Below are 18,481 nucleotides of genomic sequence, written 5' to 3'. Positions count from 1 at the left end.
CACAGAGTGTCTGGTGGTCGCGCGGCCCTGACACGCCTTGTTTCAGTTTGATGTTTACATTCGATGTAGCACACATTGATGTCTGAGAGTTTGCTGTCGGGGCTAGTCTGCAAAGCAGCTGCTCCGGGGCTGTCTGAGAGAGAATCTCTGCAAACTCCCACACACATGCTCTGTGGAGTGGGCTTTCCACACACAACAAGGGGCTTCTGTGAGCACGTGGGTCTGGGACATCCTGGGCTAAACAAAGCTATAGGAGGAGCTCGGTGCGGGACTTCTCAGGGCCTTTACTGTGCTTTGTGAACAGAAGGAGGAGGCATTTCCCAAACCGAGGTGCTCATCAACCTTTTCCAGTGGGGCACGTTGCGGGGCTAGGGCTCCACGGCGCCCACTGTGGGAACCTGGCCTGGGCGGAGGAGGGTCTGTGGCAGCACGCAGATTTGGGGGGCTGAGGAGGGGTCAGGGAGGGGCGGGGCCTGGGGCAGAGGCTTGACCTGTTCCTTCCTCTCCCCAGGCTGGAACGAGCTGCTCATCGCCTCCTTCTCCCATCGGTCCATAGCCGTGAAGGATGGCATCCTGCTCGCCACCGGCCTGCATGTCCACCGCAATAGTGCCCACAGCGCAGGAGTGGGTGCCATCTTTGACAGGTGCGGGCGGGAGCCCCAGGTCCCTCCCTGCTGTCCGTGCCCGCCCCCACCCCCACCACCATGCCAGGCACAGTGTTTTCTCTGCGCATGGAGCTCAGCATCTCCTGGAGAATGCAGGAAATACAGAAGTGCCAGAAGAATCTGGAGTCCCTTCTGAGTGCACGGCCGGGGCCCTCGCTCACCACAACTACCATTTGGGGTTCCTGGCTCTAGTTCTGTTTCTTAACCCTGTGTGTATCCATGGGAAGGAAATGTGGATTTTCTCTAGAAATAAGAGTAGACTATCCTGCAAATGCAGTTTTGTAAGAACTAGTAGAATCACTGCAGCTCCTTCCAAGCCATGCCTGGGCATGCGGAGCCCGGGGTGGTGGTGTGAGCTGCTGACATAAACTGACCCTGGGACTGGCCTGGACCCTTCGGGCCGCACCTCCGCCTTTGCATCCACACGGAAGGGGCAGTGTGAGTCAGAGGCGGACGCGTGTCCGAGAGCAGGCTGTCCGTCTGCCTCTGTTCAAGTTGCTCCCCAGAAACACCTGGCCCGTTCACCCTCCCCCAGGATGAGGTGGGGACGGCGGCCCTGGCTGCGTCTCTGGCCAGGCCCGGGTTTTCTGGGGACCTGAATGTCCTCTTCAGCTCGACGGAGTAGAAGAGCCTGGGAGGGGGCCCTGCAGCATCGGGGGTGGCGAGTGGGAGGGGCACAGCAGGCAGGGCGGGCCGGGAGGGCTCCTAGGCCAGCCCCCCAGGTAGGCGAGCTGGAAGGCTTCAGGTGGAGGCTGACGGTGAGCAACGACCAGCCACCTCACCCACGGGGAGTAAATCACTGCCCCGCAGGACGGGTCAGGTGGCCTCGGTGAGATCCTAAGTGTGGCCCTGGACCGTGAGCTCCGGGGACGTCAGCCTGTGCCAAATGCAAAAAGGGTCTTGTGGTGCAGCGGTGGGACAGTGCTAGTTTAAGCGCTGCAGACACTGGCTTTGCTGCGGGACTTCTCCGGGTGAGCCCGAGGGGATGCTACAGGGGCCTTCTCGTGCGCCACATCTCCCTGGGATCCCACCCTGGGGAATGCCGCTTCAGCCCCGTGTCTGGCTGACGTGTCATTGTCCTGGCTCATGGAGGGATGACGGCGAGGGTGGCATTGGGGTTTACAGTCCCTGCTCTCTCACCTGAGTGGACTGTGGCGCTCAGCCTCAGGGCTTGCGCTCTCCTTGCTCATGTGTCGCGTGTAAAGCGCAGCCATCCGAGGTCAGACTCCTGCCCTGGAGGCCGCGGGCATTTGAGCCACTGCTCTTCCGTGCTCTCCAGAAATGACCACGTCCCTCCCTGCCCAGCCTGCAGCCCCCTGCTCCGGGGCTCCCAGTGGTCACCTCCCAGGCCCCCCTTGTCCATCTCCCTGTCCTCCCTGCAGTGTTTCCTAGGGGGTGGTGGCAGACCCCCGGGGTTGGGGTAGGCCCAGGGCCCAGTATCAGGTGCTGCCAGAGAGGCCAGAGGGACTCAGAACTCAACTGCTGTCTCTCAAGCACCCCAGAGAGCAAGGGGGTCGTCACCTCTCTGATGAGGCCAGGTGGGGTTATTCTGCCGTGGAAACCCATGGCCGGTGACAGAAGTGGTGCTCCCTGGCAAGGCCATGTCCTGGGCAGACCCTGTACCTGTGGTTTAGAACACAGGTGTAGCCCAGGTAGTGCCCCAGGCGGAGAGGCTCGGCCTGCAGCTGAGCGGGACAAGGTCCCCAGCCCCTCTGCTCTGCTCTGAGGCCCCGCTTGGGCCAGGCCTGAGTGGAGGGGCACAGAGATGCCACGTGCACATGCACCAGCACTTCCTCATTGCCCCCCTCGGCAGCCCCCCGGCCCAGGCCCAGCTGCCCAAGCCCCCCGAGTCTTGCCGCAGTGGGACCCCCGGGTAGTGGGCTGACCGTGTTGGCCTTGTCCTCAGGGTGCTGACGGAGCTTGTGTCCAAGATGCGGGACATGCAGATGGACAAGACGGAGCTGGGTTGCCTGCGCGCCATCGTGCTCTTCAACCCCGGTACGCCACTCCTTGGCATCCAGGGGTCCCCAGGGTTCACTTGCCCCAAACCTGGGGCTCCGGGGGACTCAGGAGCGCCCAGGTTCCCCCCCAGCCCACTGCTTACTGCCTTCCTGTCTCGAGCTTCAGCATCCCCTCTTTAAAATGGGAAGGGCAGCCGTGCCTGTCTGCGTGCCCCGGGACCAATGGCCATCCTCAGTGCCCCGACCACTCTCCAGGGGTGTTTTACTCTGCCGTCCAAGCTCCTACCTTTTGCACCAGAATTCTCAGCTCAAGGAGAGCAGGCTTTGTTCCGGAACATTCTGGGACCCAATAGTCGGCCAGTGGTCACCAGCCCGTAGACCTTCGCCCTGGGTGTCTCTGGGATGCAGGGCCCAGGGGTGGCCCTGGGTGGGCTGCCGAGCCTGCGGAGGTCCCCCTGCTCACACTACTGCCCCCCTCCAGCCTCTGGATCCCTATAAAAGCCCTCAGGGCATTTTCTTCTCCTACAAATGTTCCTGGAAGGCTGGCTGGTCCCCAGCTTGCAGCTTAGCAGGAAGTTCACCTGAGAGCCGCCACCGTCCATGCCATGTGCCGTGGGACCTGCGTGGCAGCCCTTGTCTGGGGCGCGCAGGGTGCTTCCTCCAGGAGATTTGGGAAAGAGCCTGTGGGGTGGGCCCTGGGATGGAGAGGGGGCTGGCGGGCCACCTTGCTGACTTTGGGCTTTTTTCCGGGGGGCTCCTGGAGCCCCTCAGGGCTTTGGTGTGGAGGGAATGGATGCAGTTTCTATGTTCGAGGACTCACTGCAGCCAGAGGGTGTACAGAACAGGGGCTGCCATGAGCTTGTGGGGGAGATGGCAGGGAGCTGGCGAGGTGGAATGGTGAGGACTGGCCCCCCTCAGAGCTCAGGGCGCCTGCCCCGGCCCCCCCTTTGGCTCCCGCTCTGGGACCAGGCTGAGTGGCGGTGGGGAGAGCCCCTGTGCAGGGATGTGCTGTCACCTGGCCCTGTGCTCAGCTGTGACCTCGCCAGCACGTGTGGCTGTCACACCCTCAGCCAGCCCTGGTGGGATCCCCGTTCAAGTGCCCGGGTGGCCTGGCCGCCTGTGCTGGCTCGCTGACACGGGGCACAGGGGATGGGGGGTCCTAGCCAGAGCCAGAGCAGCCCAGGGCCTGGAATGGGCAGAGCCCCTGGAGGGGGGCCGGGTTGGTGGACAGAGCCTGTGTAGGGGCCTCGTGGGGGTGGCAGAGTCTGCAGAGGGCCCAGGGAGGGGCAGAGCCCGTGGGGGCCTGGTGTGCCTTCCCAAGCGCAGACCCCAGGCCTCTGCGGCATCACGCTGGCTGCCAGGACCTCTTCTCAAAGTCAGTGGGAGGGACAGAGTGTCGCCATAGCCCCCTCCCTCACCGTCCGCGGGTGGGCCTGGGTCCCGGGGGACAGGTTCCCGGGGGTGGGACGAGGGGCTCTGACTGTGGCTCTTCCCTGCAGACTCCAAGGGGCTCTCCAACCCGGCCGAGGTGGAGGCGCTGCGGGAGAAGGTCTATGCGTCCCTGGAGGCTTACTGCAAACACAAGTACCCCGAGCAGCCAGGGAGGTGAGCTCTCTGCCAGGGGCCCCCACCCCGGGCTTGCTTTGTCACCCCCTGCCCCCAGGGCAAGGCTGCTGCTAGCCCTCAAGGCACTTTTGGGCAAATTATAGCAGCCCAGACAGGCTCCCCTGCCCAGCCCCGAGCAGGTGGCCCTGGCCGTCTGGGCACGCAATGCCACCAGCAGAGGCTGGCCCAGGGCTGGCGAACGGTGGGCGCCTGTGTTTGTTGAGTGAATAACGGAAGTCCGGGGCTGGTGTATGTCTAACACGGGTCGGCAGCAACACACAGTGGGTGCTTTATAAATGTACCCGGAGTAGATGACTGGGGTGGAGGGCAGGGCTGCTCTCCCCCACCTCACCTGCCAGTCGTGGCTCCAGGAGAGCTTGTGTCTCTTCTGGGCTCCCAGTAGGTACCCGGAGAAGGGTGGTGAGCACAGTGGGTTTGTGGGGTGCGCAGTCTGGTGTCCTGATCCTCCCCCTCCTCTGGCCCGGGCAGAGGGTGGCAGACCAGACAGGGAGCGCCCCCCCCCCATGGCCGCCCCGGAGCCCGTCCAGCAGCCCGGTGCACGCAGGGTTAACCGGCTCCCGCTCCGCCCGCATCTGGTTCGGTTTAAAGCGAGGCTGCCCGGGCAGGCCGACGCGGGCGCCTTGTTTTTCCTGGCTCCCCGCCGCGGCCCTTCTCGCCAGCTCAGCAGAAACAGCTCGTTGCCGGGCCCCGCTCCAGCCTCTGGCTGTGTTTTTGCTCTAAAACGCGATTGCACCGCAGCCAGCCCCGGGCTTTCCCCCTGGAATAAGGCATCGTTAGTGACTGATGAGGCTTTGCAACCCTGAGGGTCCGTGCAGACCCACCCAGCGGCCTGCAGCCCCTGTGGCCATCCCTGGGGTTGCCCGTCCAGTCTGGCTCTGGCTGTCATAGGCATCTGTCGCCTTTGAGCTTGGGGCCTCTGAGGCTGGCCCTGACGGTCGCCCTGCCCGGTCCCCTCCTCAGGAAACTCACCAGGGGTGGGTCAGTCCCTGAAAGGTGCTGCTGCCCAGCCTCCCACCCACCCCGGGGTCTGCGACCCTCCCAGCTCCCGCGCCTCTGGCCCTAGGTCAGCAGGGCCTTTCTGGGAAAGGGGGGCCCTGGCAGGGGTCCAAGGGGAGAGCCCCTGCAGAGCTGTGGGGAGGGGCTTGCTCCTATGTGGACTGCCGCCCATCAACATTGGGGCCCACTCGCCCCCCACCAAGTCCAGCGTGTCACCTGTGTGTGACGTTGCCCTCTCATCTCCATCCCCGTCACCTGGCTCATTAGGACAGCTGCGCAGCCTCTGCTCTCCCTGGGGCAGCCAGGGGCATCACCGACCACTCAGATCCATTCACACAGCTCTCTCCCCTGCTTAAAATCCTGCTGTGGTTCCCATTGCCCTGAGAGAAACCCCACGTCTTAACCTTCCCCACAGAGCTCTGTGCAGCCTGCCCCAGCCCGCTGGCTGCTCTCCACCCCACGCTGCTCCTTCCAGGTCTGGGCACAGCCCCCACAGTCTCCTGCCTCTAAGCCCCGGCCCCCGAGTCTCTCTGCTTGCTGTGCTCCCTCCTCCTCCTGAAAGGCTCAGCCCAGGCCTTGTGCTCCCCGTGTCCGTGAGCTGCTGCCGTGCTCCCTGGTTCCGGGGGATTGGGAGAGCCCAGGGCCCTGCCCCTCACCTGGCCCCGCTTCCGGCAGGTTCGCCAAGCTCCTGCTGCGCCTGCCGGCCCTGCGCTCCATCGGCCTCAAGTGCCTGGAGCACCTCTTCTTCTTCAAGCTCATCGGGGACACGCCCATCGACACCTTCCTGATGGAGATGCTGGAGGCCCCGCACCAGCTGACCTAGACTCGCGGCCCGTCCTCGCCGGCCGCCCGCTGCCCCTCCGGCCAGCCCCGGGCCTGCCCCTTCCCTGCGTGGCCTGTTGGGACCTGCGGGCTCGGCCTGGCACTGCTCTGCCTGGGTCATTCTTGTCATTGTGTCACTACTTGGCTTTGACTGAACAGTGGCTTTCCCAGCTGACAGCACGAGTGGCGAGAACTGGGGCGAGACCCCGCCAGGCCCGAGTCTGGGGCCTCCTGGGCCCCTGGAACCCGAGGAGGTAGCAGGGCAGGCTTGTTTGGGGGTGCCGTTCGCTATTGCTGGGTTTGGAAATCTCCTGCTGGGAGGGGCCCCTCTGCCTCCTTGGTGTGGGGGTTGTCGGCCCTGCTCGGGGTCGGCAGGAGGAGCCGGGCAGGGTAGGCTGGTGCTTCACTGCAAAAGACCCCAGCCCCCCAGGAAGGCCAGAGGGGCCTCTGGGGCAGGCCTGCTGCCCCTGGTTTGGAGAGGTGCGTGAGTGGTCCTTTTCCAGAGATAACTGGCGGTCTAGCCCCCGAGCCAGTCAGAACACGAGCTGACCTCGGTGTGCGGGAACGCTGGGGCCGCTCTAAGGCGGCAGGGACTGGCCGTGCCCACCCGCCCCTCCTTGGCGTTGTCCTCGTTTTAGCTTCCACCCATGATCCCACTCAACCCATGGTAAGCAGACCGCAGACCCCTGCCTTTCACCATCCCCTGAATCTTTCAGTCTGCAAGGTGGGCCCAGGCTAGCCCCTGGTTCCTCGAGGGTAGCCCAGTCTCAGGCAGGGCCAGGTGTCACCGCTTCAGTGGCCTTCCCAGGAGGCTACGGACTGTTCTGGAAGCGGCCCCGCCGACCTCTCCGAATGCCACCAGCGCAGCTCAGCCACCTTCTCAGCATCCTGGGGGCTTGCAGGGACGGGCAGGAGCAGGGTTGCCGGTCGGTTTTCCCTGGAAGGTTTTCAGGCAGCAAGGACATTTGGGGGAAGGGAGGGGGGCCAGAGCGACTTGTGGGAGCACAGCCCCATGGGGTTGGGGGGCAGCTGGAGGGAGGGTCCAGCAGGCCGAGTCCTGAGGCAGCTGCTCAGCCACTCTGCCCAGCCACGGGGCTCCATCATGGGACCCCTCTTGGGCCCCCTTCTCTGTGTCCCAGCACCCTCAGGCCTGAGCTGGATGGGCCCCTGGTCACCGGCCTGCGGGCCTGCAGCTGTGGTTGGTTGAGTGCAGCTTTGTCCACCCCACACCTCACCTGGGAGCCCCTGGGCCTCTGCTCTGGTTGAGGACTCGGGGCTCAGGCCCCCCTACCCACTCGGCCTCCTCAGCCGAGTGCCCAGCCAGCCTGGAATCCCCCATGGCATCTGGGACCCAGCCCAGGTGGGGCTCCCTGACTCCTGGGGGGCTCTCAGGGTGAGCGGACCTCTTTTGCACTGTAACTTCCACATTTGGGTCTCAGACCCCATGAGCCCAGCATCTTCTGGCCATGGTGGAGGCTCGAGGGGTCCGGCTTTCTCAGCCGGGAGGGGATGCCCTGTGGCAGCTGGCTTTGCTTGCCAGCCTTCCCCACCCTGCCCGTTGGTCGTCCTGCTTTCCTGGAACAGAGCTGCAACTGCTGCCCGCCAGGTCTGCTCCCCATCTGCTCCCCATCTGGTAGAGAGAGCTTCCTGGGGCTCCAAGGGGCTGGGTGGGGCAAGGGGCAGGCTTCCAGGTCTCCGTGGGAGAAGACAGTGTCCGTTCTTTGCCCCCCAGGAGGCCGTGGCCGAGCCAAGTGTGAGGTACCCGGGTGGAGGCTGTGGCGAGTCTGGCTTGAATGCAAGTCCATAAAGATTCCAAAAACATCTCCTTCCGCCCCGTGCAGCCTGGGAGCTGCCCTGTAACGTGGTGGCTTTGGGGCCCAGTGAGAGCAGGCGCCTGGGGTAGGGTCTCCTGCCGCAGGGGCTCGCACACATTCTGGGCCCCCCACCCGCGGATAAGATGGACTCACAGGGCCCCCCATCTCTACCCCCAGACTCCCCCAGAAAGCCTGGCAGCCTTGGGGGGCACGGTCGTGACTGGAGACCCCTTTGGGGTCCTCCCACTTGTGGGGGAAGTTAGAAAGTCCCCCATACCCAAGAGCCCTCGGTGCCTTCTGCAGCCAAACCCGCGCCTCGGTCCCAGGCCGGCCCCCACCCGTGGCCGCCCAGTGTCTGCCTCGGCCGTGCATCCAGTGCAGGAAACAAACCCAGGGGCAGGGGCCCGAATGCCGGGGTCGGCTTCCTCCAAGAGCTTGGCCGCTGCGGGCCGGGACTGGCCGGGCGTTAAGCCCTGAGCCTCACTGACCGCCCATCCCTCACCCCTCGGGCCACACCGGTGCCCGCCAAGCCTTAACCGCCAGGCGACTCGACCATGGACATCTCTGCGACGGCCTTCCTCTTCTCCCTCCGTCTCGTTGGAAATGCAATGGTGTCCGTCTGGAGGGAAACACAGCAGAGAGGCACGTTGCTCAGTAGGAGCAGGACTTTTATTTAACCAGACCTTTAGGATTCTTACCAATCTGGTTCAATTGAGGTGATTTTTTTTTGTAATTATTATTATTATTATTATATTATTTTGGTGGGAGAATCTTTAATTTTCTAAAGATAGCACTAACATCAGCTCATCAGCCACCTGCGCCCAGCCCCACCTGGGCCCGGCTGCACGACGCAGGCCTCGAGGGCCCCCTGCCCCGGATCTGCTGGTGCCTCTGGAACGTTCCAGCCGCGTCACCTCCTGCTTTGATGCTCAGATGGTGTCCCTTGCATGGGGGAGAGAAGATGACCATGACTGGGTGTTTAGAAGGCTGTGTCAGCAAACCCCGGCCCCTGCACCTCCACGTCAGGTATTTTCCATGGAAGCTGGCGTGCCGGTGGCCGTCCCACCGCAGAGACGCCGTGTCAGCCAACTGGCCCCCGTCACCCTGGGCACGGCCAGCATGCCCTGGAAGCACGCTGTTTCCAGGAGGGGTGGGGAGACTGCCACCGCCCTCGGTTTTCCAAGTCATGCGTTCATGACGGGTTCCATGCTAGCGGCTGCAGCAGAGTGCTGGGAACACCGCCGGGGCCGTCCACCGTGGAGGCCCCAGGAGCGCCGCGGCCACGCAGCCAGTGGGCAACCACTGACGGCCCCATCGCGCAGCTGGGGCTCTGCCCAGGCAGGTGTGTGGCGTGAACACATGTGCCGCGTGGAGCCTGTACATAGAACTGCACGCCACCCATGCCCAGCATCCGTGTAGCGGCTACCAATGTCTCGTGTTTATTTTTAATCAAGACTTTTTTTTTCCTATTTTCCTATACATTTGCTTCGTGTAAGCAAGTACCTAAGGACCCCTCCTTTGGTGAAATCCGGGTTCGAATGAATATCTCCAGGCAGGAGATGCATCTATTTTAAGATGCTTTGGAGCAAACAGCTTTAGCAGTTCCCAATCTTCAGCAAAGCCTTAGCCGGGACAGATCGCTAACACTTTAGAGAGGATGACAAATGTGCAAAGAGAGTAAAGATAAGAAAAAAAATGTCTAAAGCATCGGGAAAGGTAAAAAAAAAAAAAAAAATCTATTTTTGTACAAATGTAATTTTATCTCTCCTGTGTACTTGGATGGAATGGGGGGTTGGGGGGGAACTTGTTTTGTTTCTGCTTCTAGAGATTGAGGCGAAAGCTTTCTCAGAAAAACGTTCGAACGTGGAGACAGAGCAGTGGAAGGGGCTCCTGTGACACAGCATAAAGGCTTTGTACGAAACGGCTTCAGATATATATATTTTTTTCCTTTGGGGCAGGAGGGTGGGCCTGGAACGTTTAGGGGTTTTCTTCCCCTTTCGAGTAATTTTTACGACTTTGCTCTGTTCTGTCCTTGCTGCCAGCCAGCCTTCCAGCGGCTCTGACTGTGAAATTACTTCCCTACATGATTGTTCTCTAAAAAATTGTGGCCACAGATGCCAGGGATTGACGAACAATGGTATTAGAATTGTGGAGGAAAAAAAAAAAGAACAAAGAAAAACGTGAGAGGAGAAACAAACAAAATGAGCGTTTAAAAATATATTACCGTTCAGTTCTCACTTGTTTCGTGTCAGGGTTTTCCTGTTTGGGAGTCGCCGAGGCCAGCGGCTGGGGGGAGCCGCCCCCCACCTTGCAGCGGAGGGCCTGGTGGTCAGCCCCCAGGCCCCACCTTCTGTCCTTTCCCTGCCCCCGGCCCTGTGGGCCCCTCCAGGGCCTCCCCCACTGTCCCCGGGCAGCACGGGGCAAGTGGGCACTTGCTGAGGCTGTGTGTGGCCACCTGCCCGGCCCCGTGTCCATGCTGGTCGGTGGGGAGGAGCTCCCAGCCGTGTAGACGACGTCGCATAGCTGCGAGTTAATGACAGGTTCCTGCCACCCAGCCGCCCCATCGCCAGCGACAAATGCCTTTAGCCTCTGCACTGTCGGGGTGCTGGGCTGTGCTGCCTGCACTGTGCTCACGGTCCCCAAATGCTCCATACACCTCCGTGTCACTGGCCACCCTCCCGGGGGCACCGGTGTACCCCAAAGCAGGCATCAGGGCCTTGAAGGTCCGGGACAGACGGCTCAGGATGCTTCTGCAGCCAGGGGGCAGTGGGCCCAGGAGTGACCCTTCCAGGGTGAACAACCCAAGACTTCCTCCAAGGTTGCACCCCACGCTCTGCCCGCTGCCTCAAGGAGATGGCCAGTGAGCACTGGGGAAGGAAGGGCCAGCCGCCCAGAGGCAGGGCACCCACACCAGCATTTTCCCACCACCCGGGGGTGCCAAGGGGGCAGGCTGCACCCTGAGACCCTAGGCCCCTGGCCTTGGCTGACCATAGCGGGTGGAGAGGACTCTGGAAACGCAGAGATGACGTGCCCGCCTATTAGAGAGACGTTGCCAGACCCAGCTACTGGTTCCAGCAGCCTGCCTTCCCCGGGCCGGGCAGCCGTATCGCTCACCAGGGCCCAGCCCACGCTTTTTCCCGAAGGCCCACAAGAATGATAAGGTTCGGGGGTCTCGGGTGACAAGGGGAGATGAAATCGCCATGGTGTTGACCCCGCCTCGCTGCTGCCCCCCGACCTCGCTGAGATCAGCTCACTCATCTGTAATAAAATTCTGCACCAGTGTCATGTGGTCCCTTCTTGGTCTGGAAGGAGGTCAGCCCCGAGGGGCCTACTACAAGTGCCCCTGGGCCAGAGGCCGCCCTGTCCCCCCAGCCCCTTGCACGCAGGCCCCCAGCGCTGCGTGCGGCCTCCATGGACAGCTGTCTGTCCAGCGAGTGAACACGCCTTGCACGAGAGGCCAGGCAGGGCACGCCAGGGAGCTAGGGGCAGCCCCTGCAGAAAGTGGGGCCGTGGGGCGGGGGCTGTCAGGACAGGCCAGGCTGGGGAGGGCTTCCCCCAGATCCCCGGGCCTTGGTGCTGGGCCCTGGCTCCCCCCACCTGGGGCAGCATGCAGGGCATCTGGGCTGGGGCTGAGCTGCCCCTAAGCAAGCGAGCAACTGAGACCTTGGTGGGGCCTCCTGTCCTGGCCCTGAGGGCTCCAAAAATTCTCGGGGTGTTCCTGGGGCAGCCCCCAGTGGCTCCCTCGATCCCCCCCCCCCCAGAACAGCCGAGCGGAACCCCCAGGCTGCCCATGGGCACCCCCTGGCAATCTGGCCTCAGGCCCCGCTGCAGCCTCTGGTTGCCATGGCGACCCTGCCCCGGGCAGTCCCTCTGGGGCAGGATGCGGGGCTGGGAAGTTTATCACTGGCTGAGATAGCAGTGACAGCTCTGGGCTTGGGGCTGGCCCTGGGGAGGCAAAGGGGGCTTAGGACTTGGGGTGGGGGGGGGGTCCTCGGTTTGGAAGGACGTGAGCATCTGCTGCATCCCAGGCTCCCGGGGGGTGGTGGTGGTACTGGGGGCCTGGCGATGGGGAGGGCATGCACCAGAAACGGGGGGTGTCCTGGAGAGCGTGGGGACTTGGGGAGAGGACCACTTGGCCTCTTGTGGCATCTTCGCATGGGGATAACTGTGCCACCTGGGGTGTGGCAGGGCCATCAGTGGTGCCCGCAGACCCCGAGAGGCCCTTCTGGACACCTCTTGTGAAGACGGGAGCCCCCAGCCCTCTACCACCCATCTGTCCCCAAATTTAGGGGCTTCCTAGCAATGGCTGGGACTGACCCAGACCGGGTTGGGTGGGGGGCAGCTGCTCTATCACTTGGCTGGGTGGCCCAGGGGTCCCAGCCCTGCCCCTGCTGGGCCAGCGCGGAGCTGGAGGGAAGAGGCCAGCCCTCGGCCTGCAGCCCTCCCTCCCGGCCCTGAAAGAGGAGCCCAGACGTCCAGGGACCCCAGTGTCAAGGTGACGGGACATTTCCCGCCTGCCCTCGAGTGGCGAGACCCTCTACAGAGAAGCTCAGAGAGAAGCAGATGGAAGCTGGGAGGGTCCCGAAGCCCCCATCAGCCTCCTCTGCCCTCTGCCTCTCCACAGGACACCCCCCGAGGCCCTGGGCCGGGCTTCCACAGGCACCTGGAGGCCACGTGGGGCCTCCCAGGCTGGAGCCCGGCACCCCGGTGCCCGCCCTGCCCGTGGCCACCGCCCCTGCCCAGGCCAGGGGCCACTCGCGAGGCGGCGCTGCCCCCTGCTGGACGAGCTGGGCAGAGCGGGCGGGACCTTCCAGGCCCTCCCAGGCGCTCCTGGAGCCCATGATGCAGCGGGTGGTGAGCCCCAGGTGGGCGCAGGGGAAGAGGGGGTGGGCTCCAGTCCTCTGCACCTGGGTCAGAACCGGAACATGCCGCCTGCTCCCCCCAGTGAAGCGACTTTCCACCTGGGGAGCAGGTGTGTGTTTCAGCACCTACCATGTCAGAAGCCTGTGGGGAGCTGCCAGGCGACTCTGGACCCAGGCCCAGAGAGGCCCATGGGTGGGGGCGGGAATCTGCCCGTTTGATGGCACCCAGCCCTGCGCAGCCCAGTCCCCTGGGGTGATTCTGGAGCATGGGGTCTGCAGACCCACTGTGGGAAGCCCTGCCCTGGCCGAGGAGAGGGTGAGACGCTTCCTGGAGCCCGTGGATTTGAGGGAGCTGTGTCCTCCAGGCAGCCAGCCTCAGAGGGGCCTTCACCACCCCTGCTGTTCTCCCCCACTGTGCCTGGTCGGTCCTGCTGGGGAGGGCACGGGAGGCAGTGCTAGCCCCCCACCCCAGCACGAGAGCCAGGGAGCCAGGCCCGGGGTCCATCCCAACTGGGGGACAGATGCTACCATGTCCCGGGCCTCAGTCTCCAATCTGTGGATGGAAGTGAGAGATTCAGTATCACGTGGCCTGGGCAGAGCCCTTTGCAAAGAGGAGCAGTTATTGGCTCTGTTGCTCAGATGAAGAGATCGAGGCCAGGAGCGGCGGTTGCTTGGGGCCAGCTAGGGTCGGCCCTGGAAGCCGGGCCTGACTCCGAGGCGGGTGTCCTGGCAGGAGCTGGCTCCAGTGCCTTTCCGAGGAGCTCGCCATCTGCCAGGGAGGAGGGTTGTGCAGCTGAGGTTGGGTGACAGGGCAAGTGTGACCCCCCCAGCACCCTCCCCACCTGCTCAGCTGAGACGCTGGATCCCAAGCCCAGGCCGAGCTGAGCGGTGCAGGTGCTGGGGGTGAAGCGTCCCAGGCAGGGAGGGCCACTCAGAAAGCGGCGAGGTGCTGGGGAGGGTTGAGGTGGCCAGGCCGCCTCCAGTGCCTCTGCTCCCCTCGCGGAGAGCCGGGTGCAGCCCTCCGCTGTTGGAGTTCAGCAGGGTTTTTTGATGAAGTCAAACATGGTCCATCCGTCACCCTCCTAGGCCTCGGCTCAGCCAGATGAGAACTGATTTCCTCACAGACACCTGCACACGGACATTTATCGCAGCTTCATGCTCGGAAGCGCCCAGGACATCCCTCCACTGACAAACGGATGAACATTGTGGTATATCCATACAGCGGAATGTTATTCGGCAATTAAAAGAGCTAAGCTGTCAAGCCACACAAAGACACGGAGGACCCTTACGGCGTATTGCTAAGCGAAAGATGCCGGTCTGAAAACGACACAGTGTGTGATTCCAACTAACTGCCCTTCTGGAAAAGGTAAAACTATAGAGATGGTAAAAGATCAGGGGTTTGGAGGGGTGGGGGGAGGGAGGTGGAATAAATGAAGCCCAGGGGATTATTTTTAGGGTGGTGAATTACTCTGTACCATACGTAATTGGGGACACATGATGCAATGCATTTGTCAAAACCCATAGAATTTTACAGCACAAACAGTGAACCTTATTGTCTGCAAATTAAAAAAAAAAATATTTAGGAGGTCAGGGAATGCCGGGATGGAGTGCAGAATGTGAAAAGGAATCTAACTGCATTCAGATGGAAGGAAGAGCTCACCAAAGGGGCAGGGGAGAAACATGGATCCGAGTTACCCCGGCAGTGGGTGGGGCGTGTTGGGCCTGGGCGGAAGGGCCTCTCCCTGATCCTGCTCCAGTTGCAAAAGTCATTCCCCACTTGGTACGGTAAACAATTCTGAAACTGCTGTCCATGTATGCTGGGATTGCACAGTTGCAGTGGCCGGCACCCAGCGGCGGCCAGCTTTCTCATTTATTGGGTGGGGGGTCGCGGATAACAAAAGGGAGGAGGCGAGAATGAGTGGGTGGGATGGGTTAGAGGCTGAAACCTCCGTGTGGACCCTTCTAGGTGATTCCATGAAGAAATGTGCACAGGTCTGTGTCAGTGTATCGAAGGTTAGGGTGCACACGATTTCCCTGCTCTGTCAGTGCATGGGGCCAGAAGCGTCCAGTAGTCCACAGTCCTCGCGAGCACAGCTGGCATCCAGATGTTGGTTGCTAATACCTTATTCCATTGAAGGAGCCAGGGCTTCCTGGGGAGGGGGCTGGGTCTAAGACTGGACAGCGTCCCCATTTAGCAGGACCCTCAACAAATGTCCTGGACTGGTGGCTTCGACCTCAGGGATCCGTTGTCCAGCTGCTCTGGACACCAGGAGTCTGGAATCGAGGGTCAGCGGGCTGTGCTTCCCCGAGAGCCTGCGTCGTGGCAGTGGCAGCCGGCACTCCGAGCTCCGTCACAGCCTCCGTGGGCACCTGTCTCCGTCATCCCCTCCTGTGGTTTCTGTCTGGTGCCAGGTCCAAACTGCCCTGCTCCAGGGAGGACTCCACTCTTCGAGGATTAAGGGCCACCCTGGATCTGTTTGCTTTTGTCTTAGTAGGATCTCAGAAGGTCCCGGTTACAAACGAGGCCCAGGAAAAGTAAAGATGTGCTCGAACAAACCCCAAAACCAACAGCGGTAGGGGGTATGTCAGAGCAAACAGGTGCCTCCCAAAGGAGCTCCCAATGGCCACAGTGGGTGCAACTGGAGCACTGAAATAATCAAAGTAGCACTGGGTTCTAACCCAAAGTATGTAATAATGTCTGAGTCTATTCTAATATAAATAAGTGATTGCATAAATAACCAAATGGTGGAGAATGGATGAATCTTCTTTGCAAGAGTCCCATGTAATTTATGCAGTTCTCCACCCTTGAAGAGAAGGAGTGTACCTTCCCACACGGTGAGCGTGGGCTGTATTGTGACTTCCTTTCGCAGGGTGCAGCCCAGAAGGGGGGAAACTGGCCAACGCCTCCCCAGCCGGGCAATCGAGGCCAGCAGCGGTGGCTCTTGGCTTGCTGGAAGGACCTGGGTGGTATGTGACGAGAAGGCACGTCACCTCCACGGTCTGCCCCTCAAACCCATGACCCCAGTCTCGACATGGGAAAAGCACAGGGCAAATCCTAATGGAACAATCCACAAAACACCCGATAGCTCCCCTTAGTGCTGTCAAGGTTGCCATGAACAAGGGATTTCGAGAAATAGCCAGCGCCTCTAGGAGCCGGAAGTGCGTGGCTGCTGAATGTGACGTGGGGTCCTGGGACAGAAGAGGGCATTAGGGGAAACTAAGGAAACAGAAGCGGGCATTTGGAATAACGTTTCCATACTGACTCGTCAGCTGTGACAAACGTGCCACGCTGGGGAAGATGTTTGCACGAGGGCCGCCGGGTGTGGGGCCTATGGAAACCGGAGCATCACTGTGACTTTTCTCTAAATCCAAAACTATTCTATTACACAAGTTTATTTTAAAAATTAAAGCACAGTCACAAACTGTTGCCTAACTACTTACCCATAGAAACCGACTATTTGCTATTGACCTATTATGGGATGCCCTGGCTGTTATCAGTAAGGGCTTAGCCTTTCCCAAAGAGATTCTCTGTTGAGCGGGCTCCATTAATATCCCACATCAGATCGGTGAGTCAGAGAGTGAGAGAGCGAGAGAGAAACAGAGAGACACAGAGAGAGGGGGGAGAGAGAAGGGGGGGGAGAGGGAGAGGAGTCGGGTCTGCTGATGGGAAACCAGTGAGGAGCCTGCTAGCTCGGCTGGCTCTCTCTCCCACTCCTCTTCTCCTCTCCCTCCTGCCCTCCTCCCTCCTTCTTTCTGTCCTTCTGTCCCTCCCTCATTTCCGTCCCTGCTGCCCTCCTGAGACTAGGGGCTGAGTGGCCTAAGGCCCCTTCCCCTGGGCATGGAGGGAGACACCAGCAGCTTCCCACGGAGACTGCCCACCTCCAAGTGCCCTGGAAACCAGCCTGGCCCAGGTGGGAGGGGGCTGCGGATGGGGATGGGGGTGTGTGGCACCCAGTGGCAGCACTCGGGCCCGGCTCTGGGGCCTCCCTTGTCTTTCCTACAAAGTCCTTTCTCTGGGTGCCTGGGGTGGGGTGGACTAACTGAGGAGGGCACCTTGGCGTGCGTGGAGCTCTTGCCAAATGTGTAGATTGGGGACTGGAAAAACACCCAGGGTGTGTGGGCGCCCCCCTGCTGGGGAGCAGGCTGTCACAGGGCTGGGTCTCCCCTGGGCTGCAGCAAGGAAGAGACTGTGCAGGGGCCACAGGGCCAAGGCCTCAGGGTGCCAGGAGGGCTTTGAGGTTGCAGGGCCCCTGGGTGGGACAGGCTGATGGAGAAGGGTCTGGGAGTTTGCCAATAGGTGCAAGTCCAATGAGCATGTGATATTTTAATCAGAAAAAAGCAAACGGCTTTGAATAAAACCACAGGTAAGTTGGGAGCAAACGGAAGGTGGGTCGAGAGGGCTGCCTTAAGCGATCAACAAGAGAACATCTCAGGTGCCAGCTGTTAACCAGCTCCAGTGGCCAGCAGGGGCGCCCCAAGCACTGGGTTAAGAAGGAGTCTGAGGCACAGTTGGCTGATGCTGTGGTTGATGGGTTCTGCCGCGGCTTCAGGAGCGTGGGGCCGTGCGTCCGCCAGCTCCAGGAGACCTGTTGGTGGCAGCTGCTTGTGTTAGTGGCTCAGCTGGAAGGTGGGCATGTGGGGGGGGGGGGCTTAAGGGTCCGAGACACCCCCTGACTTGGGTGGTTTCTTTCTCTGTTGGCTGCATCAGCCCTTCTCAAGGATCTAGAAATTCTGCCGGTCCCTGGACACTGCCCCCTGCCCAGCCCCCACTCCACCCCCTTCCCCGGGCAGAGGCTTTGGTCCTGTTTGAAGAGTTGCCGTTCTCTGGGTTGACAGTGGATGGTGCTCTCTAGTTATGCCAAGTGAGAGTTCCTCAGGTCTGCAGCGACAGGGATTATAACACCAAAGTGGCTTTCTTACGGAACACGCTGGCTTCCGTGAATCGTGACCCTGAACTCAGCTGGCCTCGGGGGAAGAGGCATGTCGGGAAACGTGAAGTGGGGCCTTTTCACGAACTCTGTTTATTCCCGGCCGATGGCTCTGCGTCCTTGACTTGGGGGGCAGGCGGTGCTCGGGGGTAACCCCAGCTAGAACCCCAGCTAGCCCAAGACGGTCCCGAGCTAGGCCGCGACGCCAGCTCTTCCCCGGAAGGCCTGTGGGTGCCCCAGCGAGGCCGCCCACCTGGGGCTGTTTCACCTGGAAAGAGGGGGCGTCGGCAGGTGCAGGCCGAGCTGTGGGGGTGCGGCGGCCGTGGGCTCCCCTCCACCGCCAGAGGGCAGCGTCGCCCCACGGAGCGCACCCAGCTGCCCAGCCACGGGGGCCCCGCTGGCGGCTGAGCCCCGAACCTCCTGGGCTCCCCGCCCCATCTCCCCAGCCCGGGAGCCCACGGCCGAGTCTGATCTGCAGCCGCCCCAGGATGGGGCGCATGTGTGGGTTAGGGCAGTGGGGGACCACGCAAACAGCATCTCCAGTTTCAGCCTAGCTTTTCTTTCCTGCAAAGAGAAGGAGACAGGTGTCTCGGGGCTGGGGTGCAGGCCGTGGGACCCCGGGACCTGTGCTGACCTGATGTGGCAGCTGGGGCGCACCTCTGGGCAGAGCTCGGAGCCCCCCCTCCCCAGGCTGGTCGCCCCGCACTCGGTGTGTGGAGCAGGCTGGGGAGGCTGCAGGCTGCACCGCTGCCTGGCTGCTGAGGGAGCGAGGAGATGGGGAATCCTGGGGTTTGCAGGGGACGGAGG

The 18,481-nt window shown here is 61.9% G+C and overlaps 1 protein-coding gene across 4 annotated transcripts in view; it reads left to right on the top strand.

Moving 5' to 3' along the window:
* The window catches only part of RXRA (retinoid X receptor alpha), a 95,098-nt gene extending 85,432 nt beyond the window's left edge, over positions 1-9,666 (top strand). For all 4 annotated transcript variants that reach the window (XM_037798025.1, XM_037798026.1, XM_037798023.1 and 1 more), the window contains exons 7-10: positions 512-644; positions 2,572-2,663; positions 4,126-4,231; positions 5,924-9,666. In XM_037798025.1, coding sequence (XP_037653953.1) covers positions 512-644; positions 2,572-2,663; positions 4,126-4,231; positions 5,924-6,071 — 479 coding nt within the window. In that variant the 3' untranslated portion in view covers positions 6,072-9,666. The remainder of the gene's footprint in view (positions 1-511; positions 645-2,571; positions 2,664-4,125; positions 4,232-5,923) is intronic.
* Positions 9,667-18,481: the final 8,815 nt, after the last annotated feature.

This window comes from Choloepus didactylus, chromosome 10, assembly GCF_015220235.1.
Source record: "Choloepus didactylus isolate mChoDid1 chromosome 10, mChoDid1.pri, whole genome shotgun sequence".
Lineage (NCBI taxonomy): Eukaryota > Metazoa > Chordata > Mammalia > Pilosa > Megalonychidae > Choloepus > Choloepus didactylus.
The sequence above is the reverse complement of the archived record's forward strand: the minus strand, read 5'-3'. Positions and strand labels throughout refer to the sequence as shown.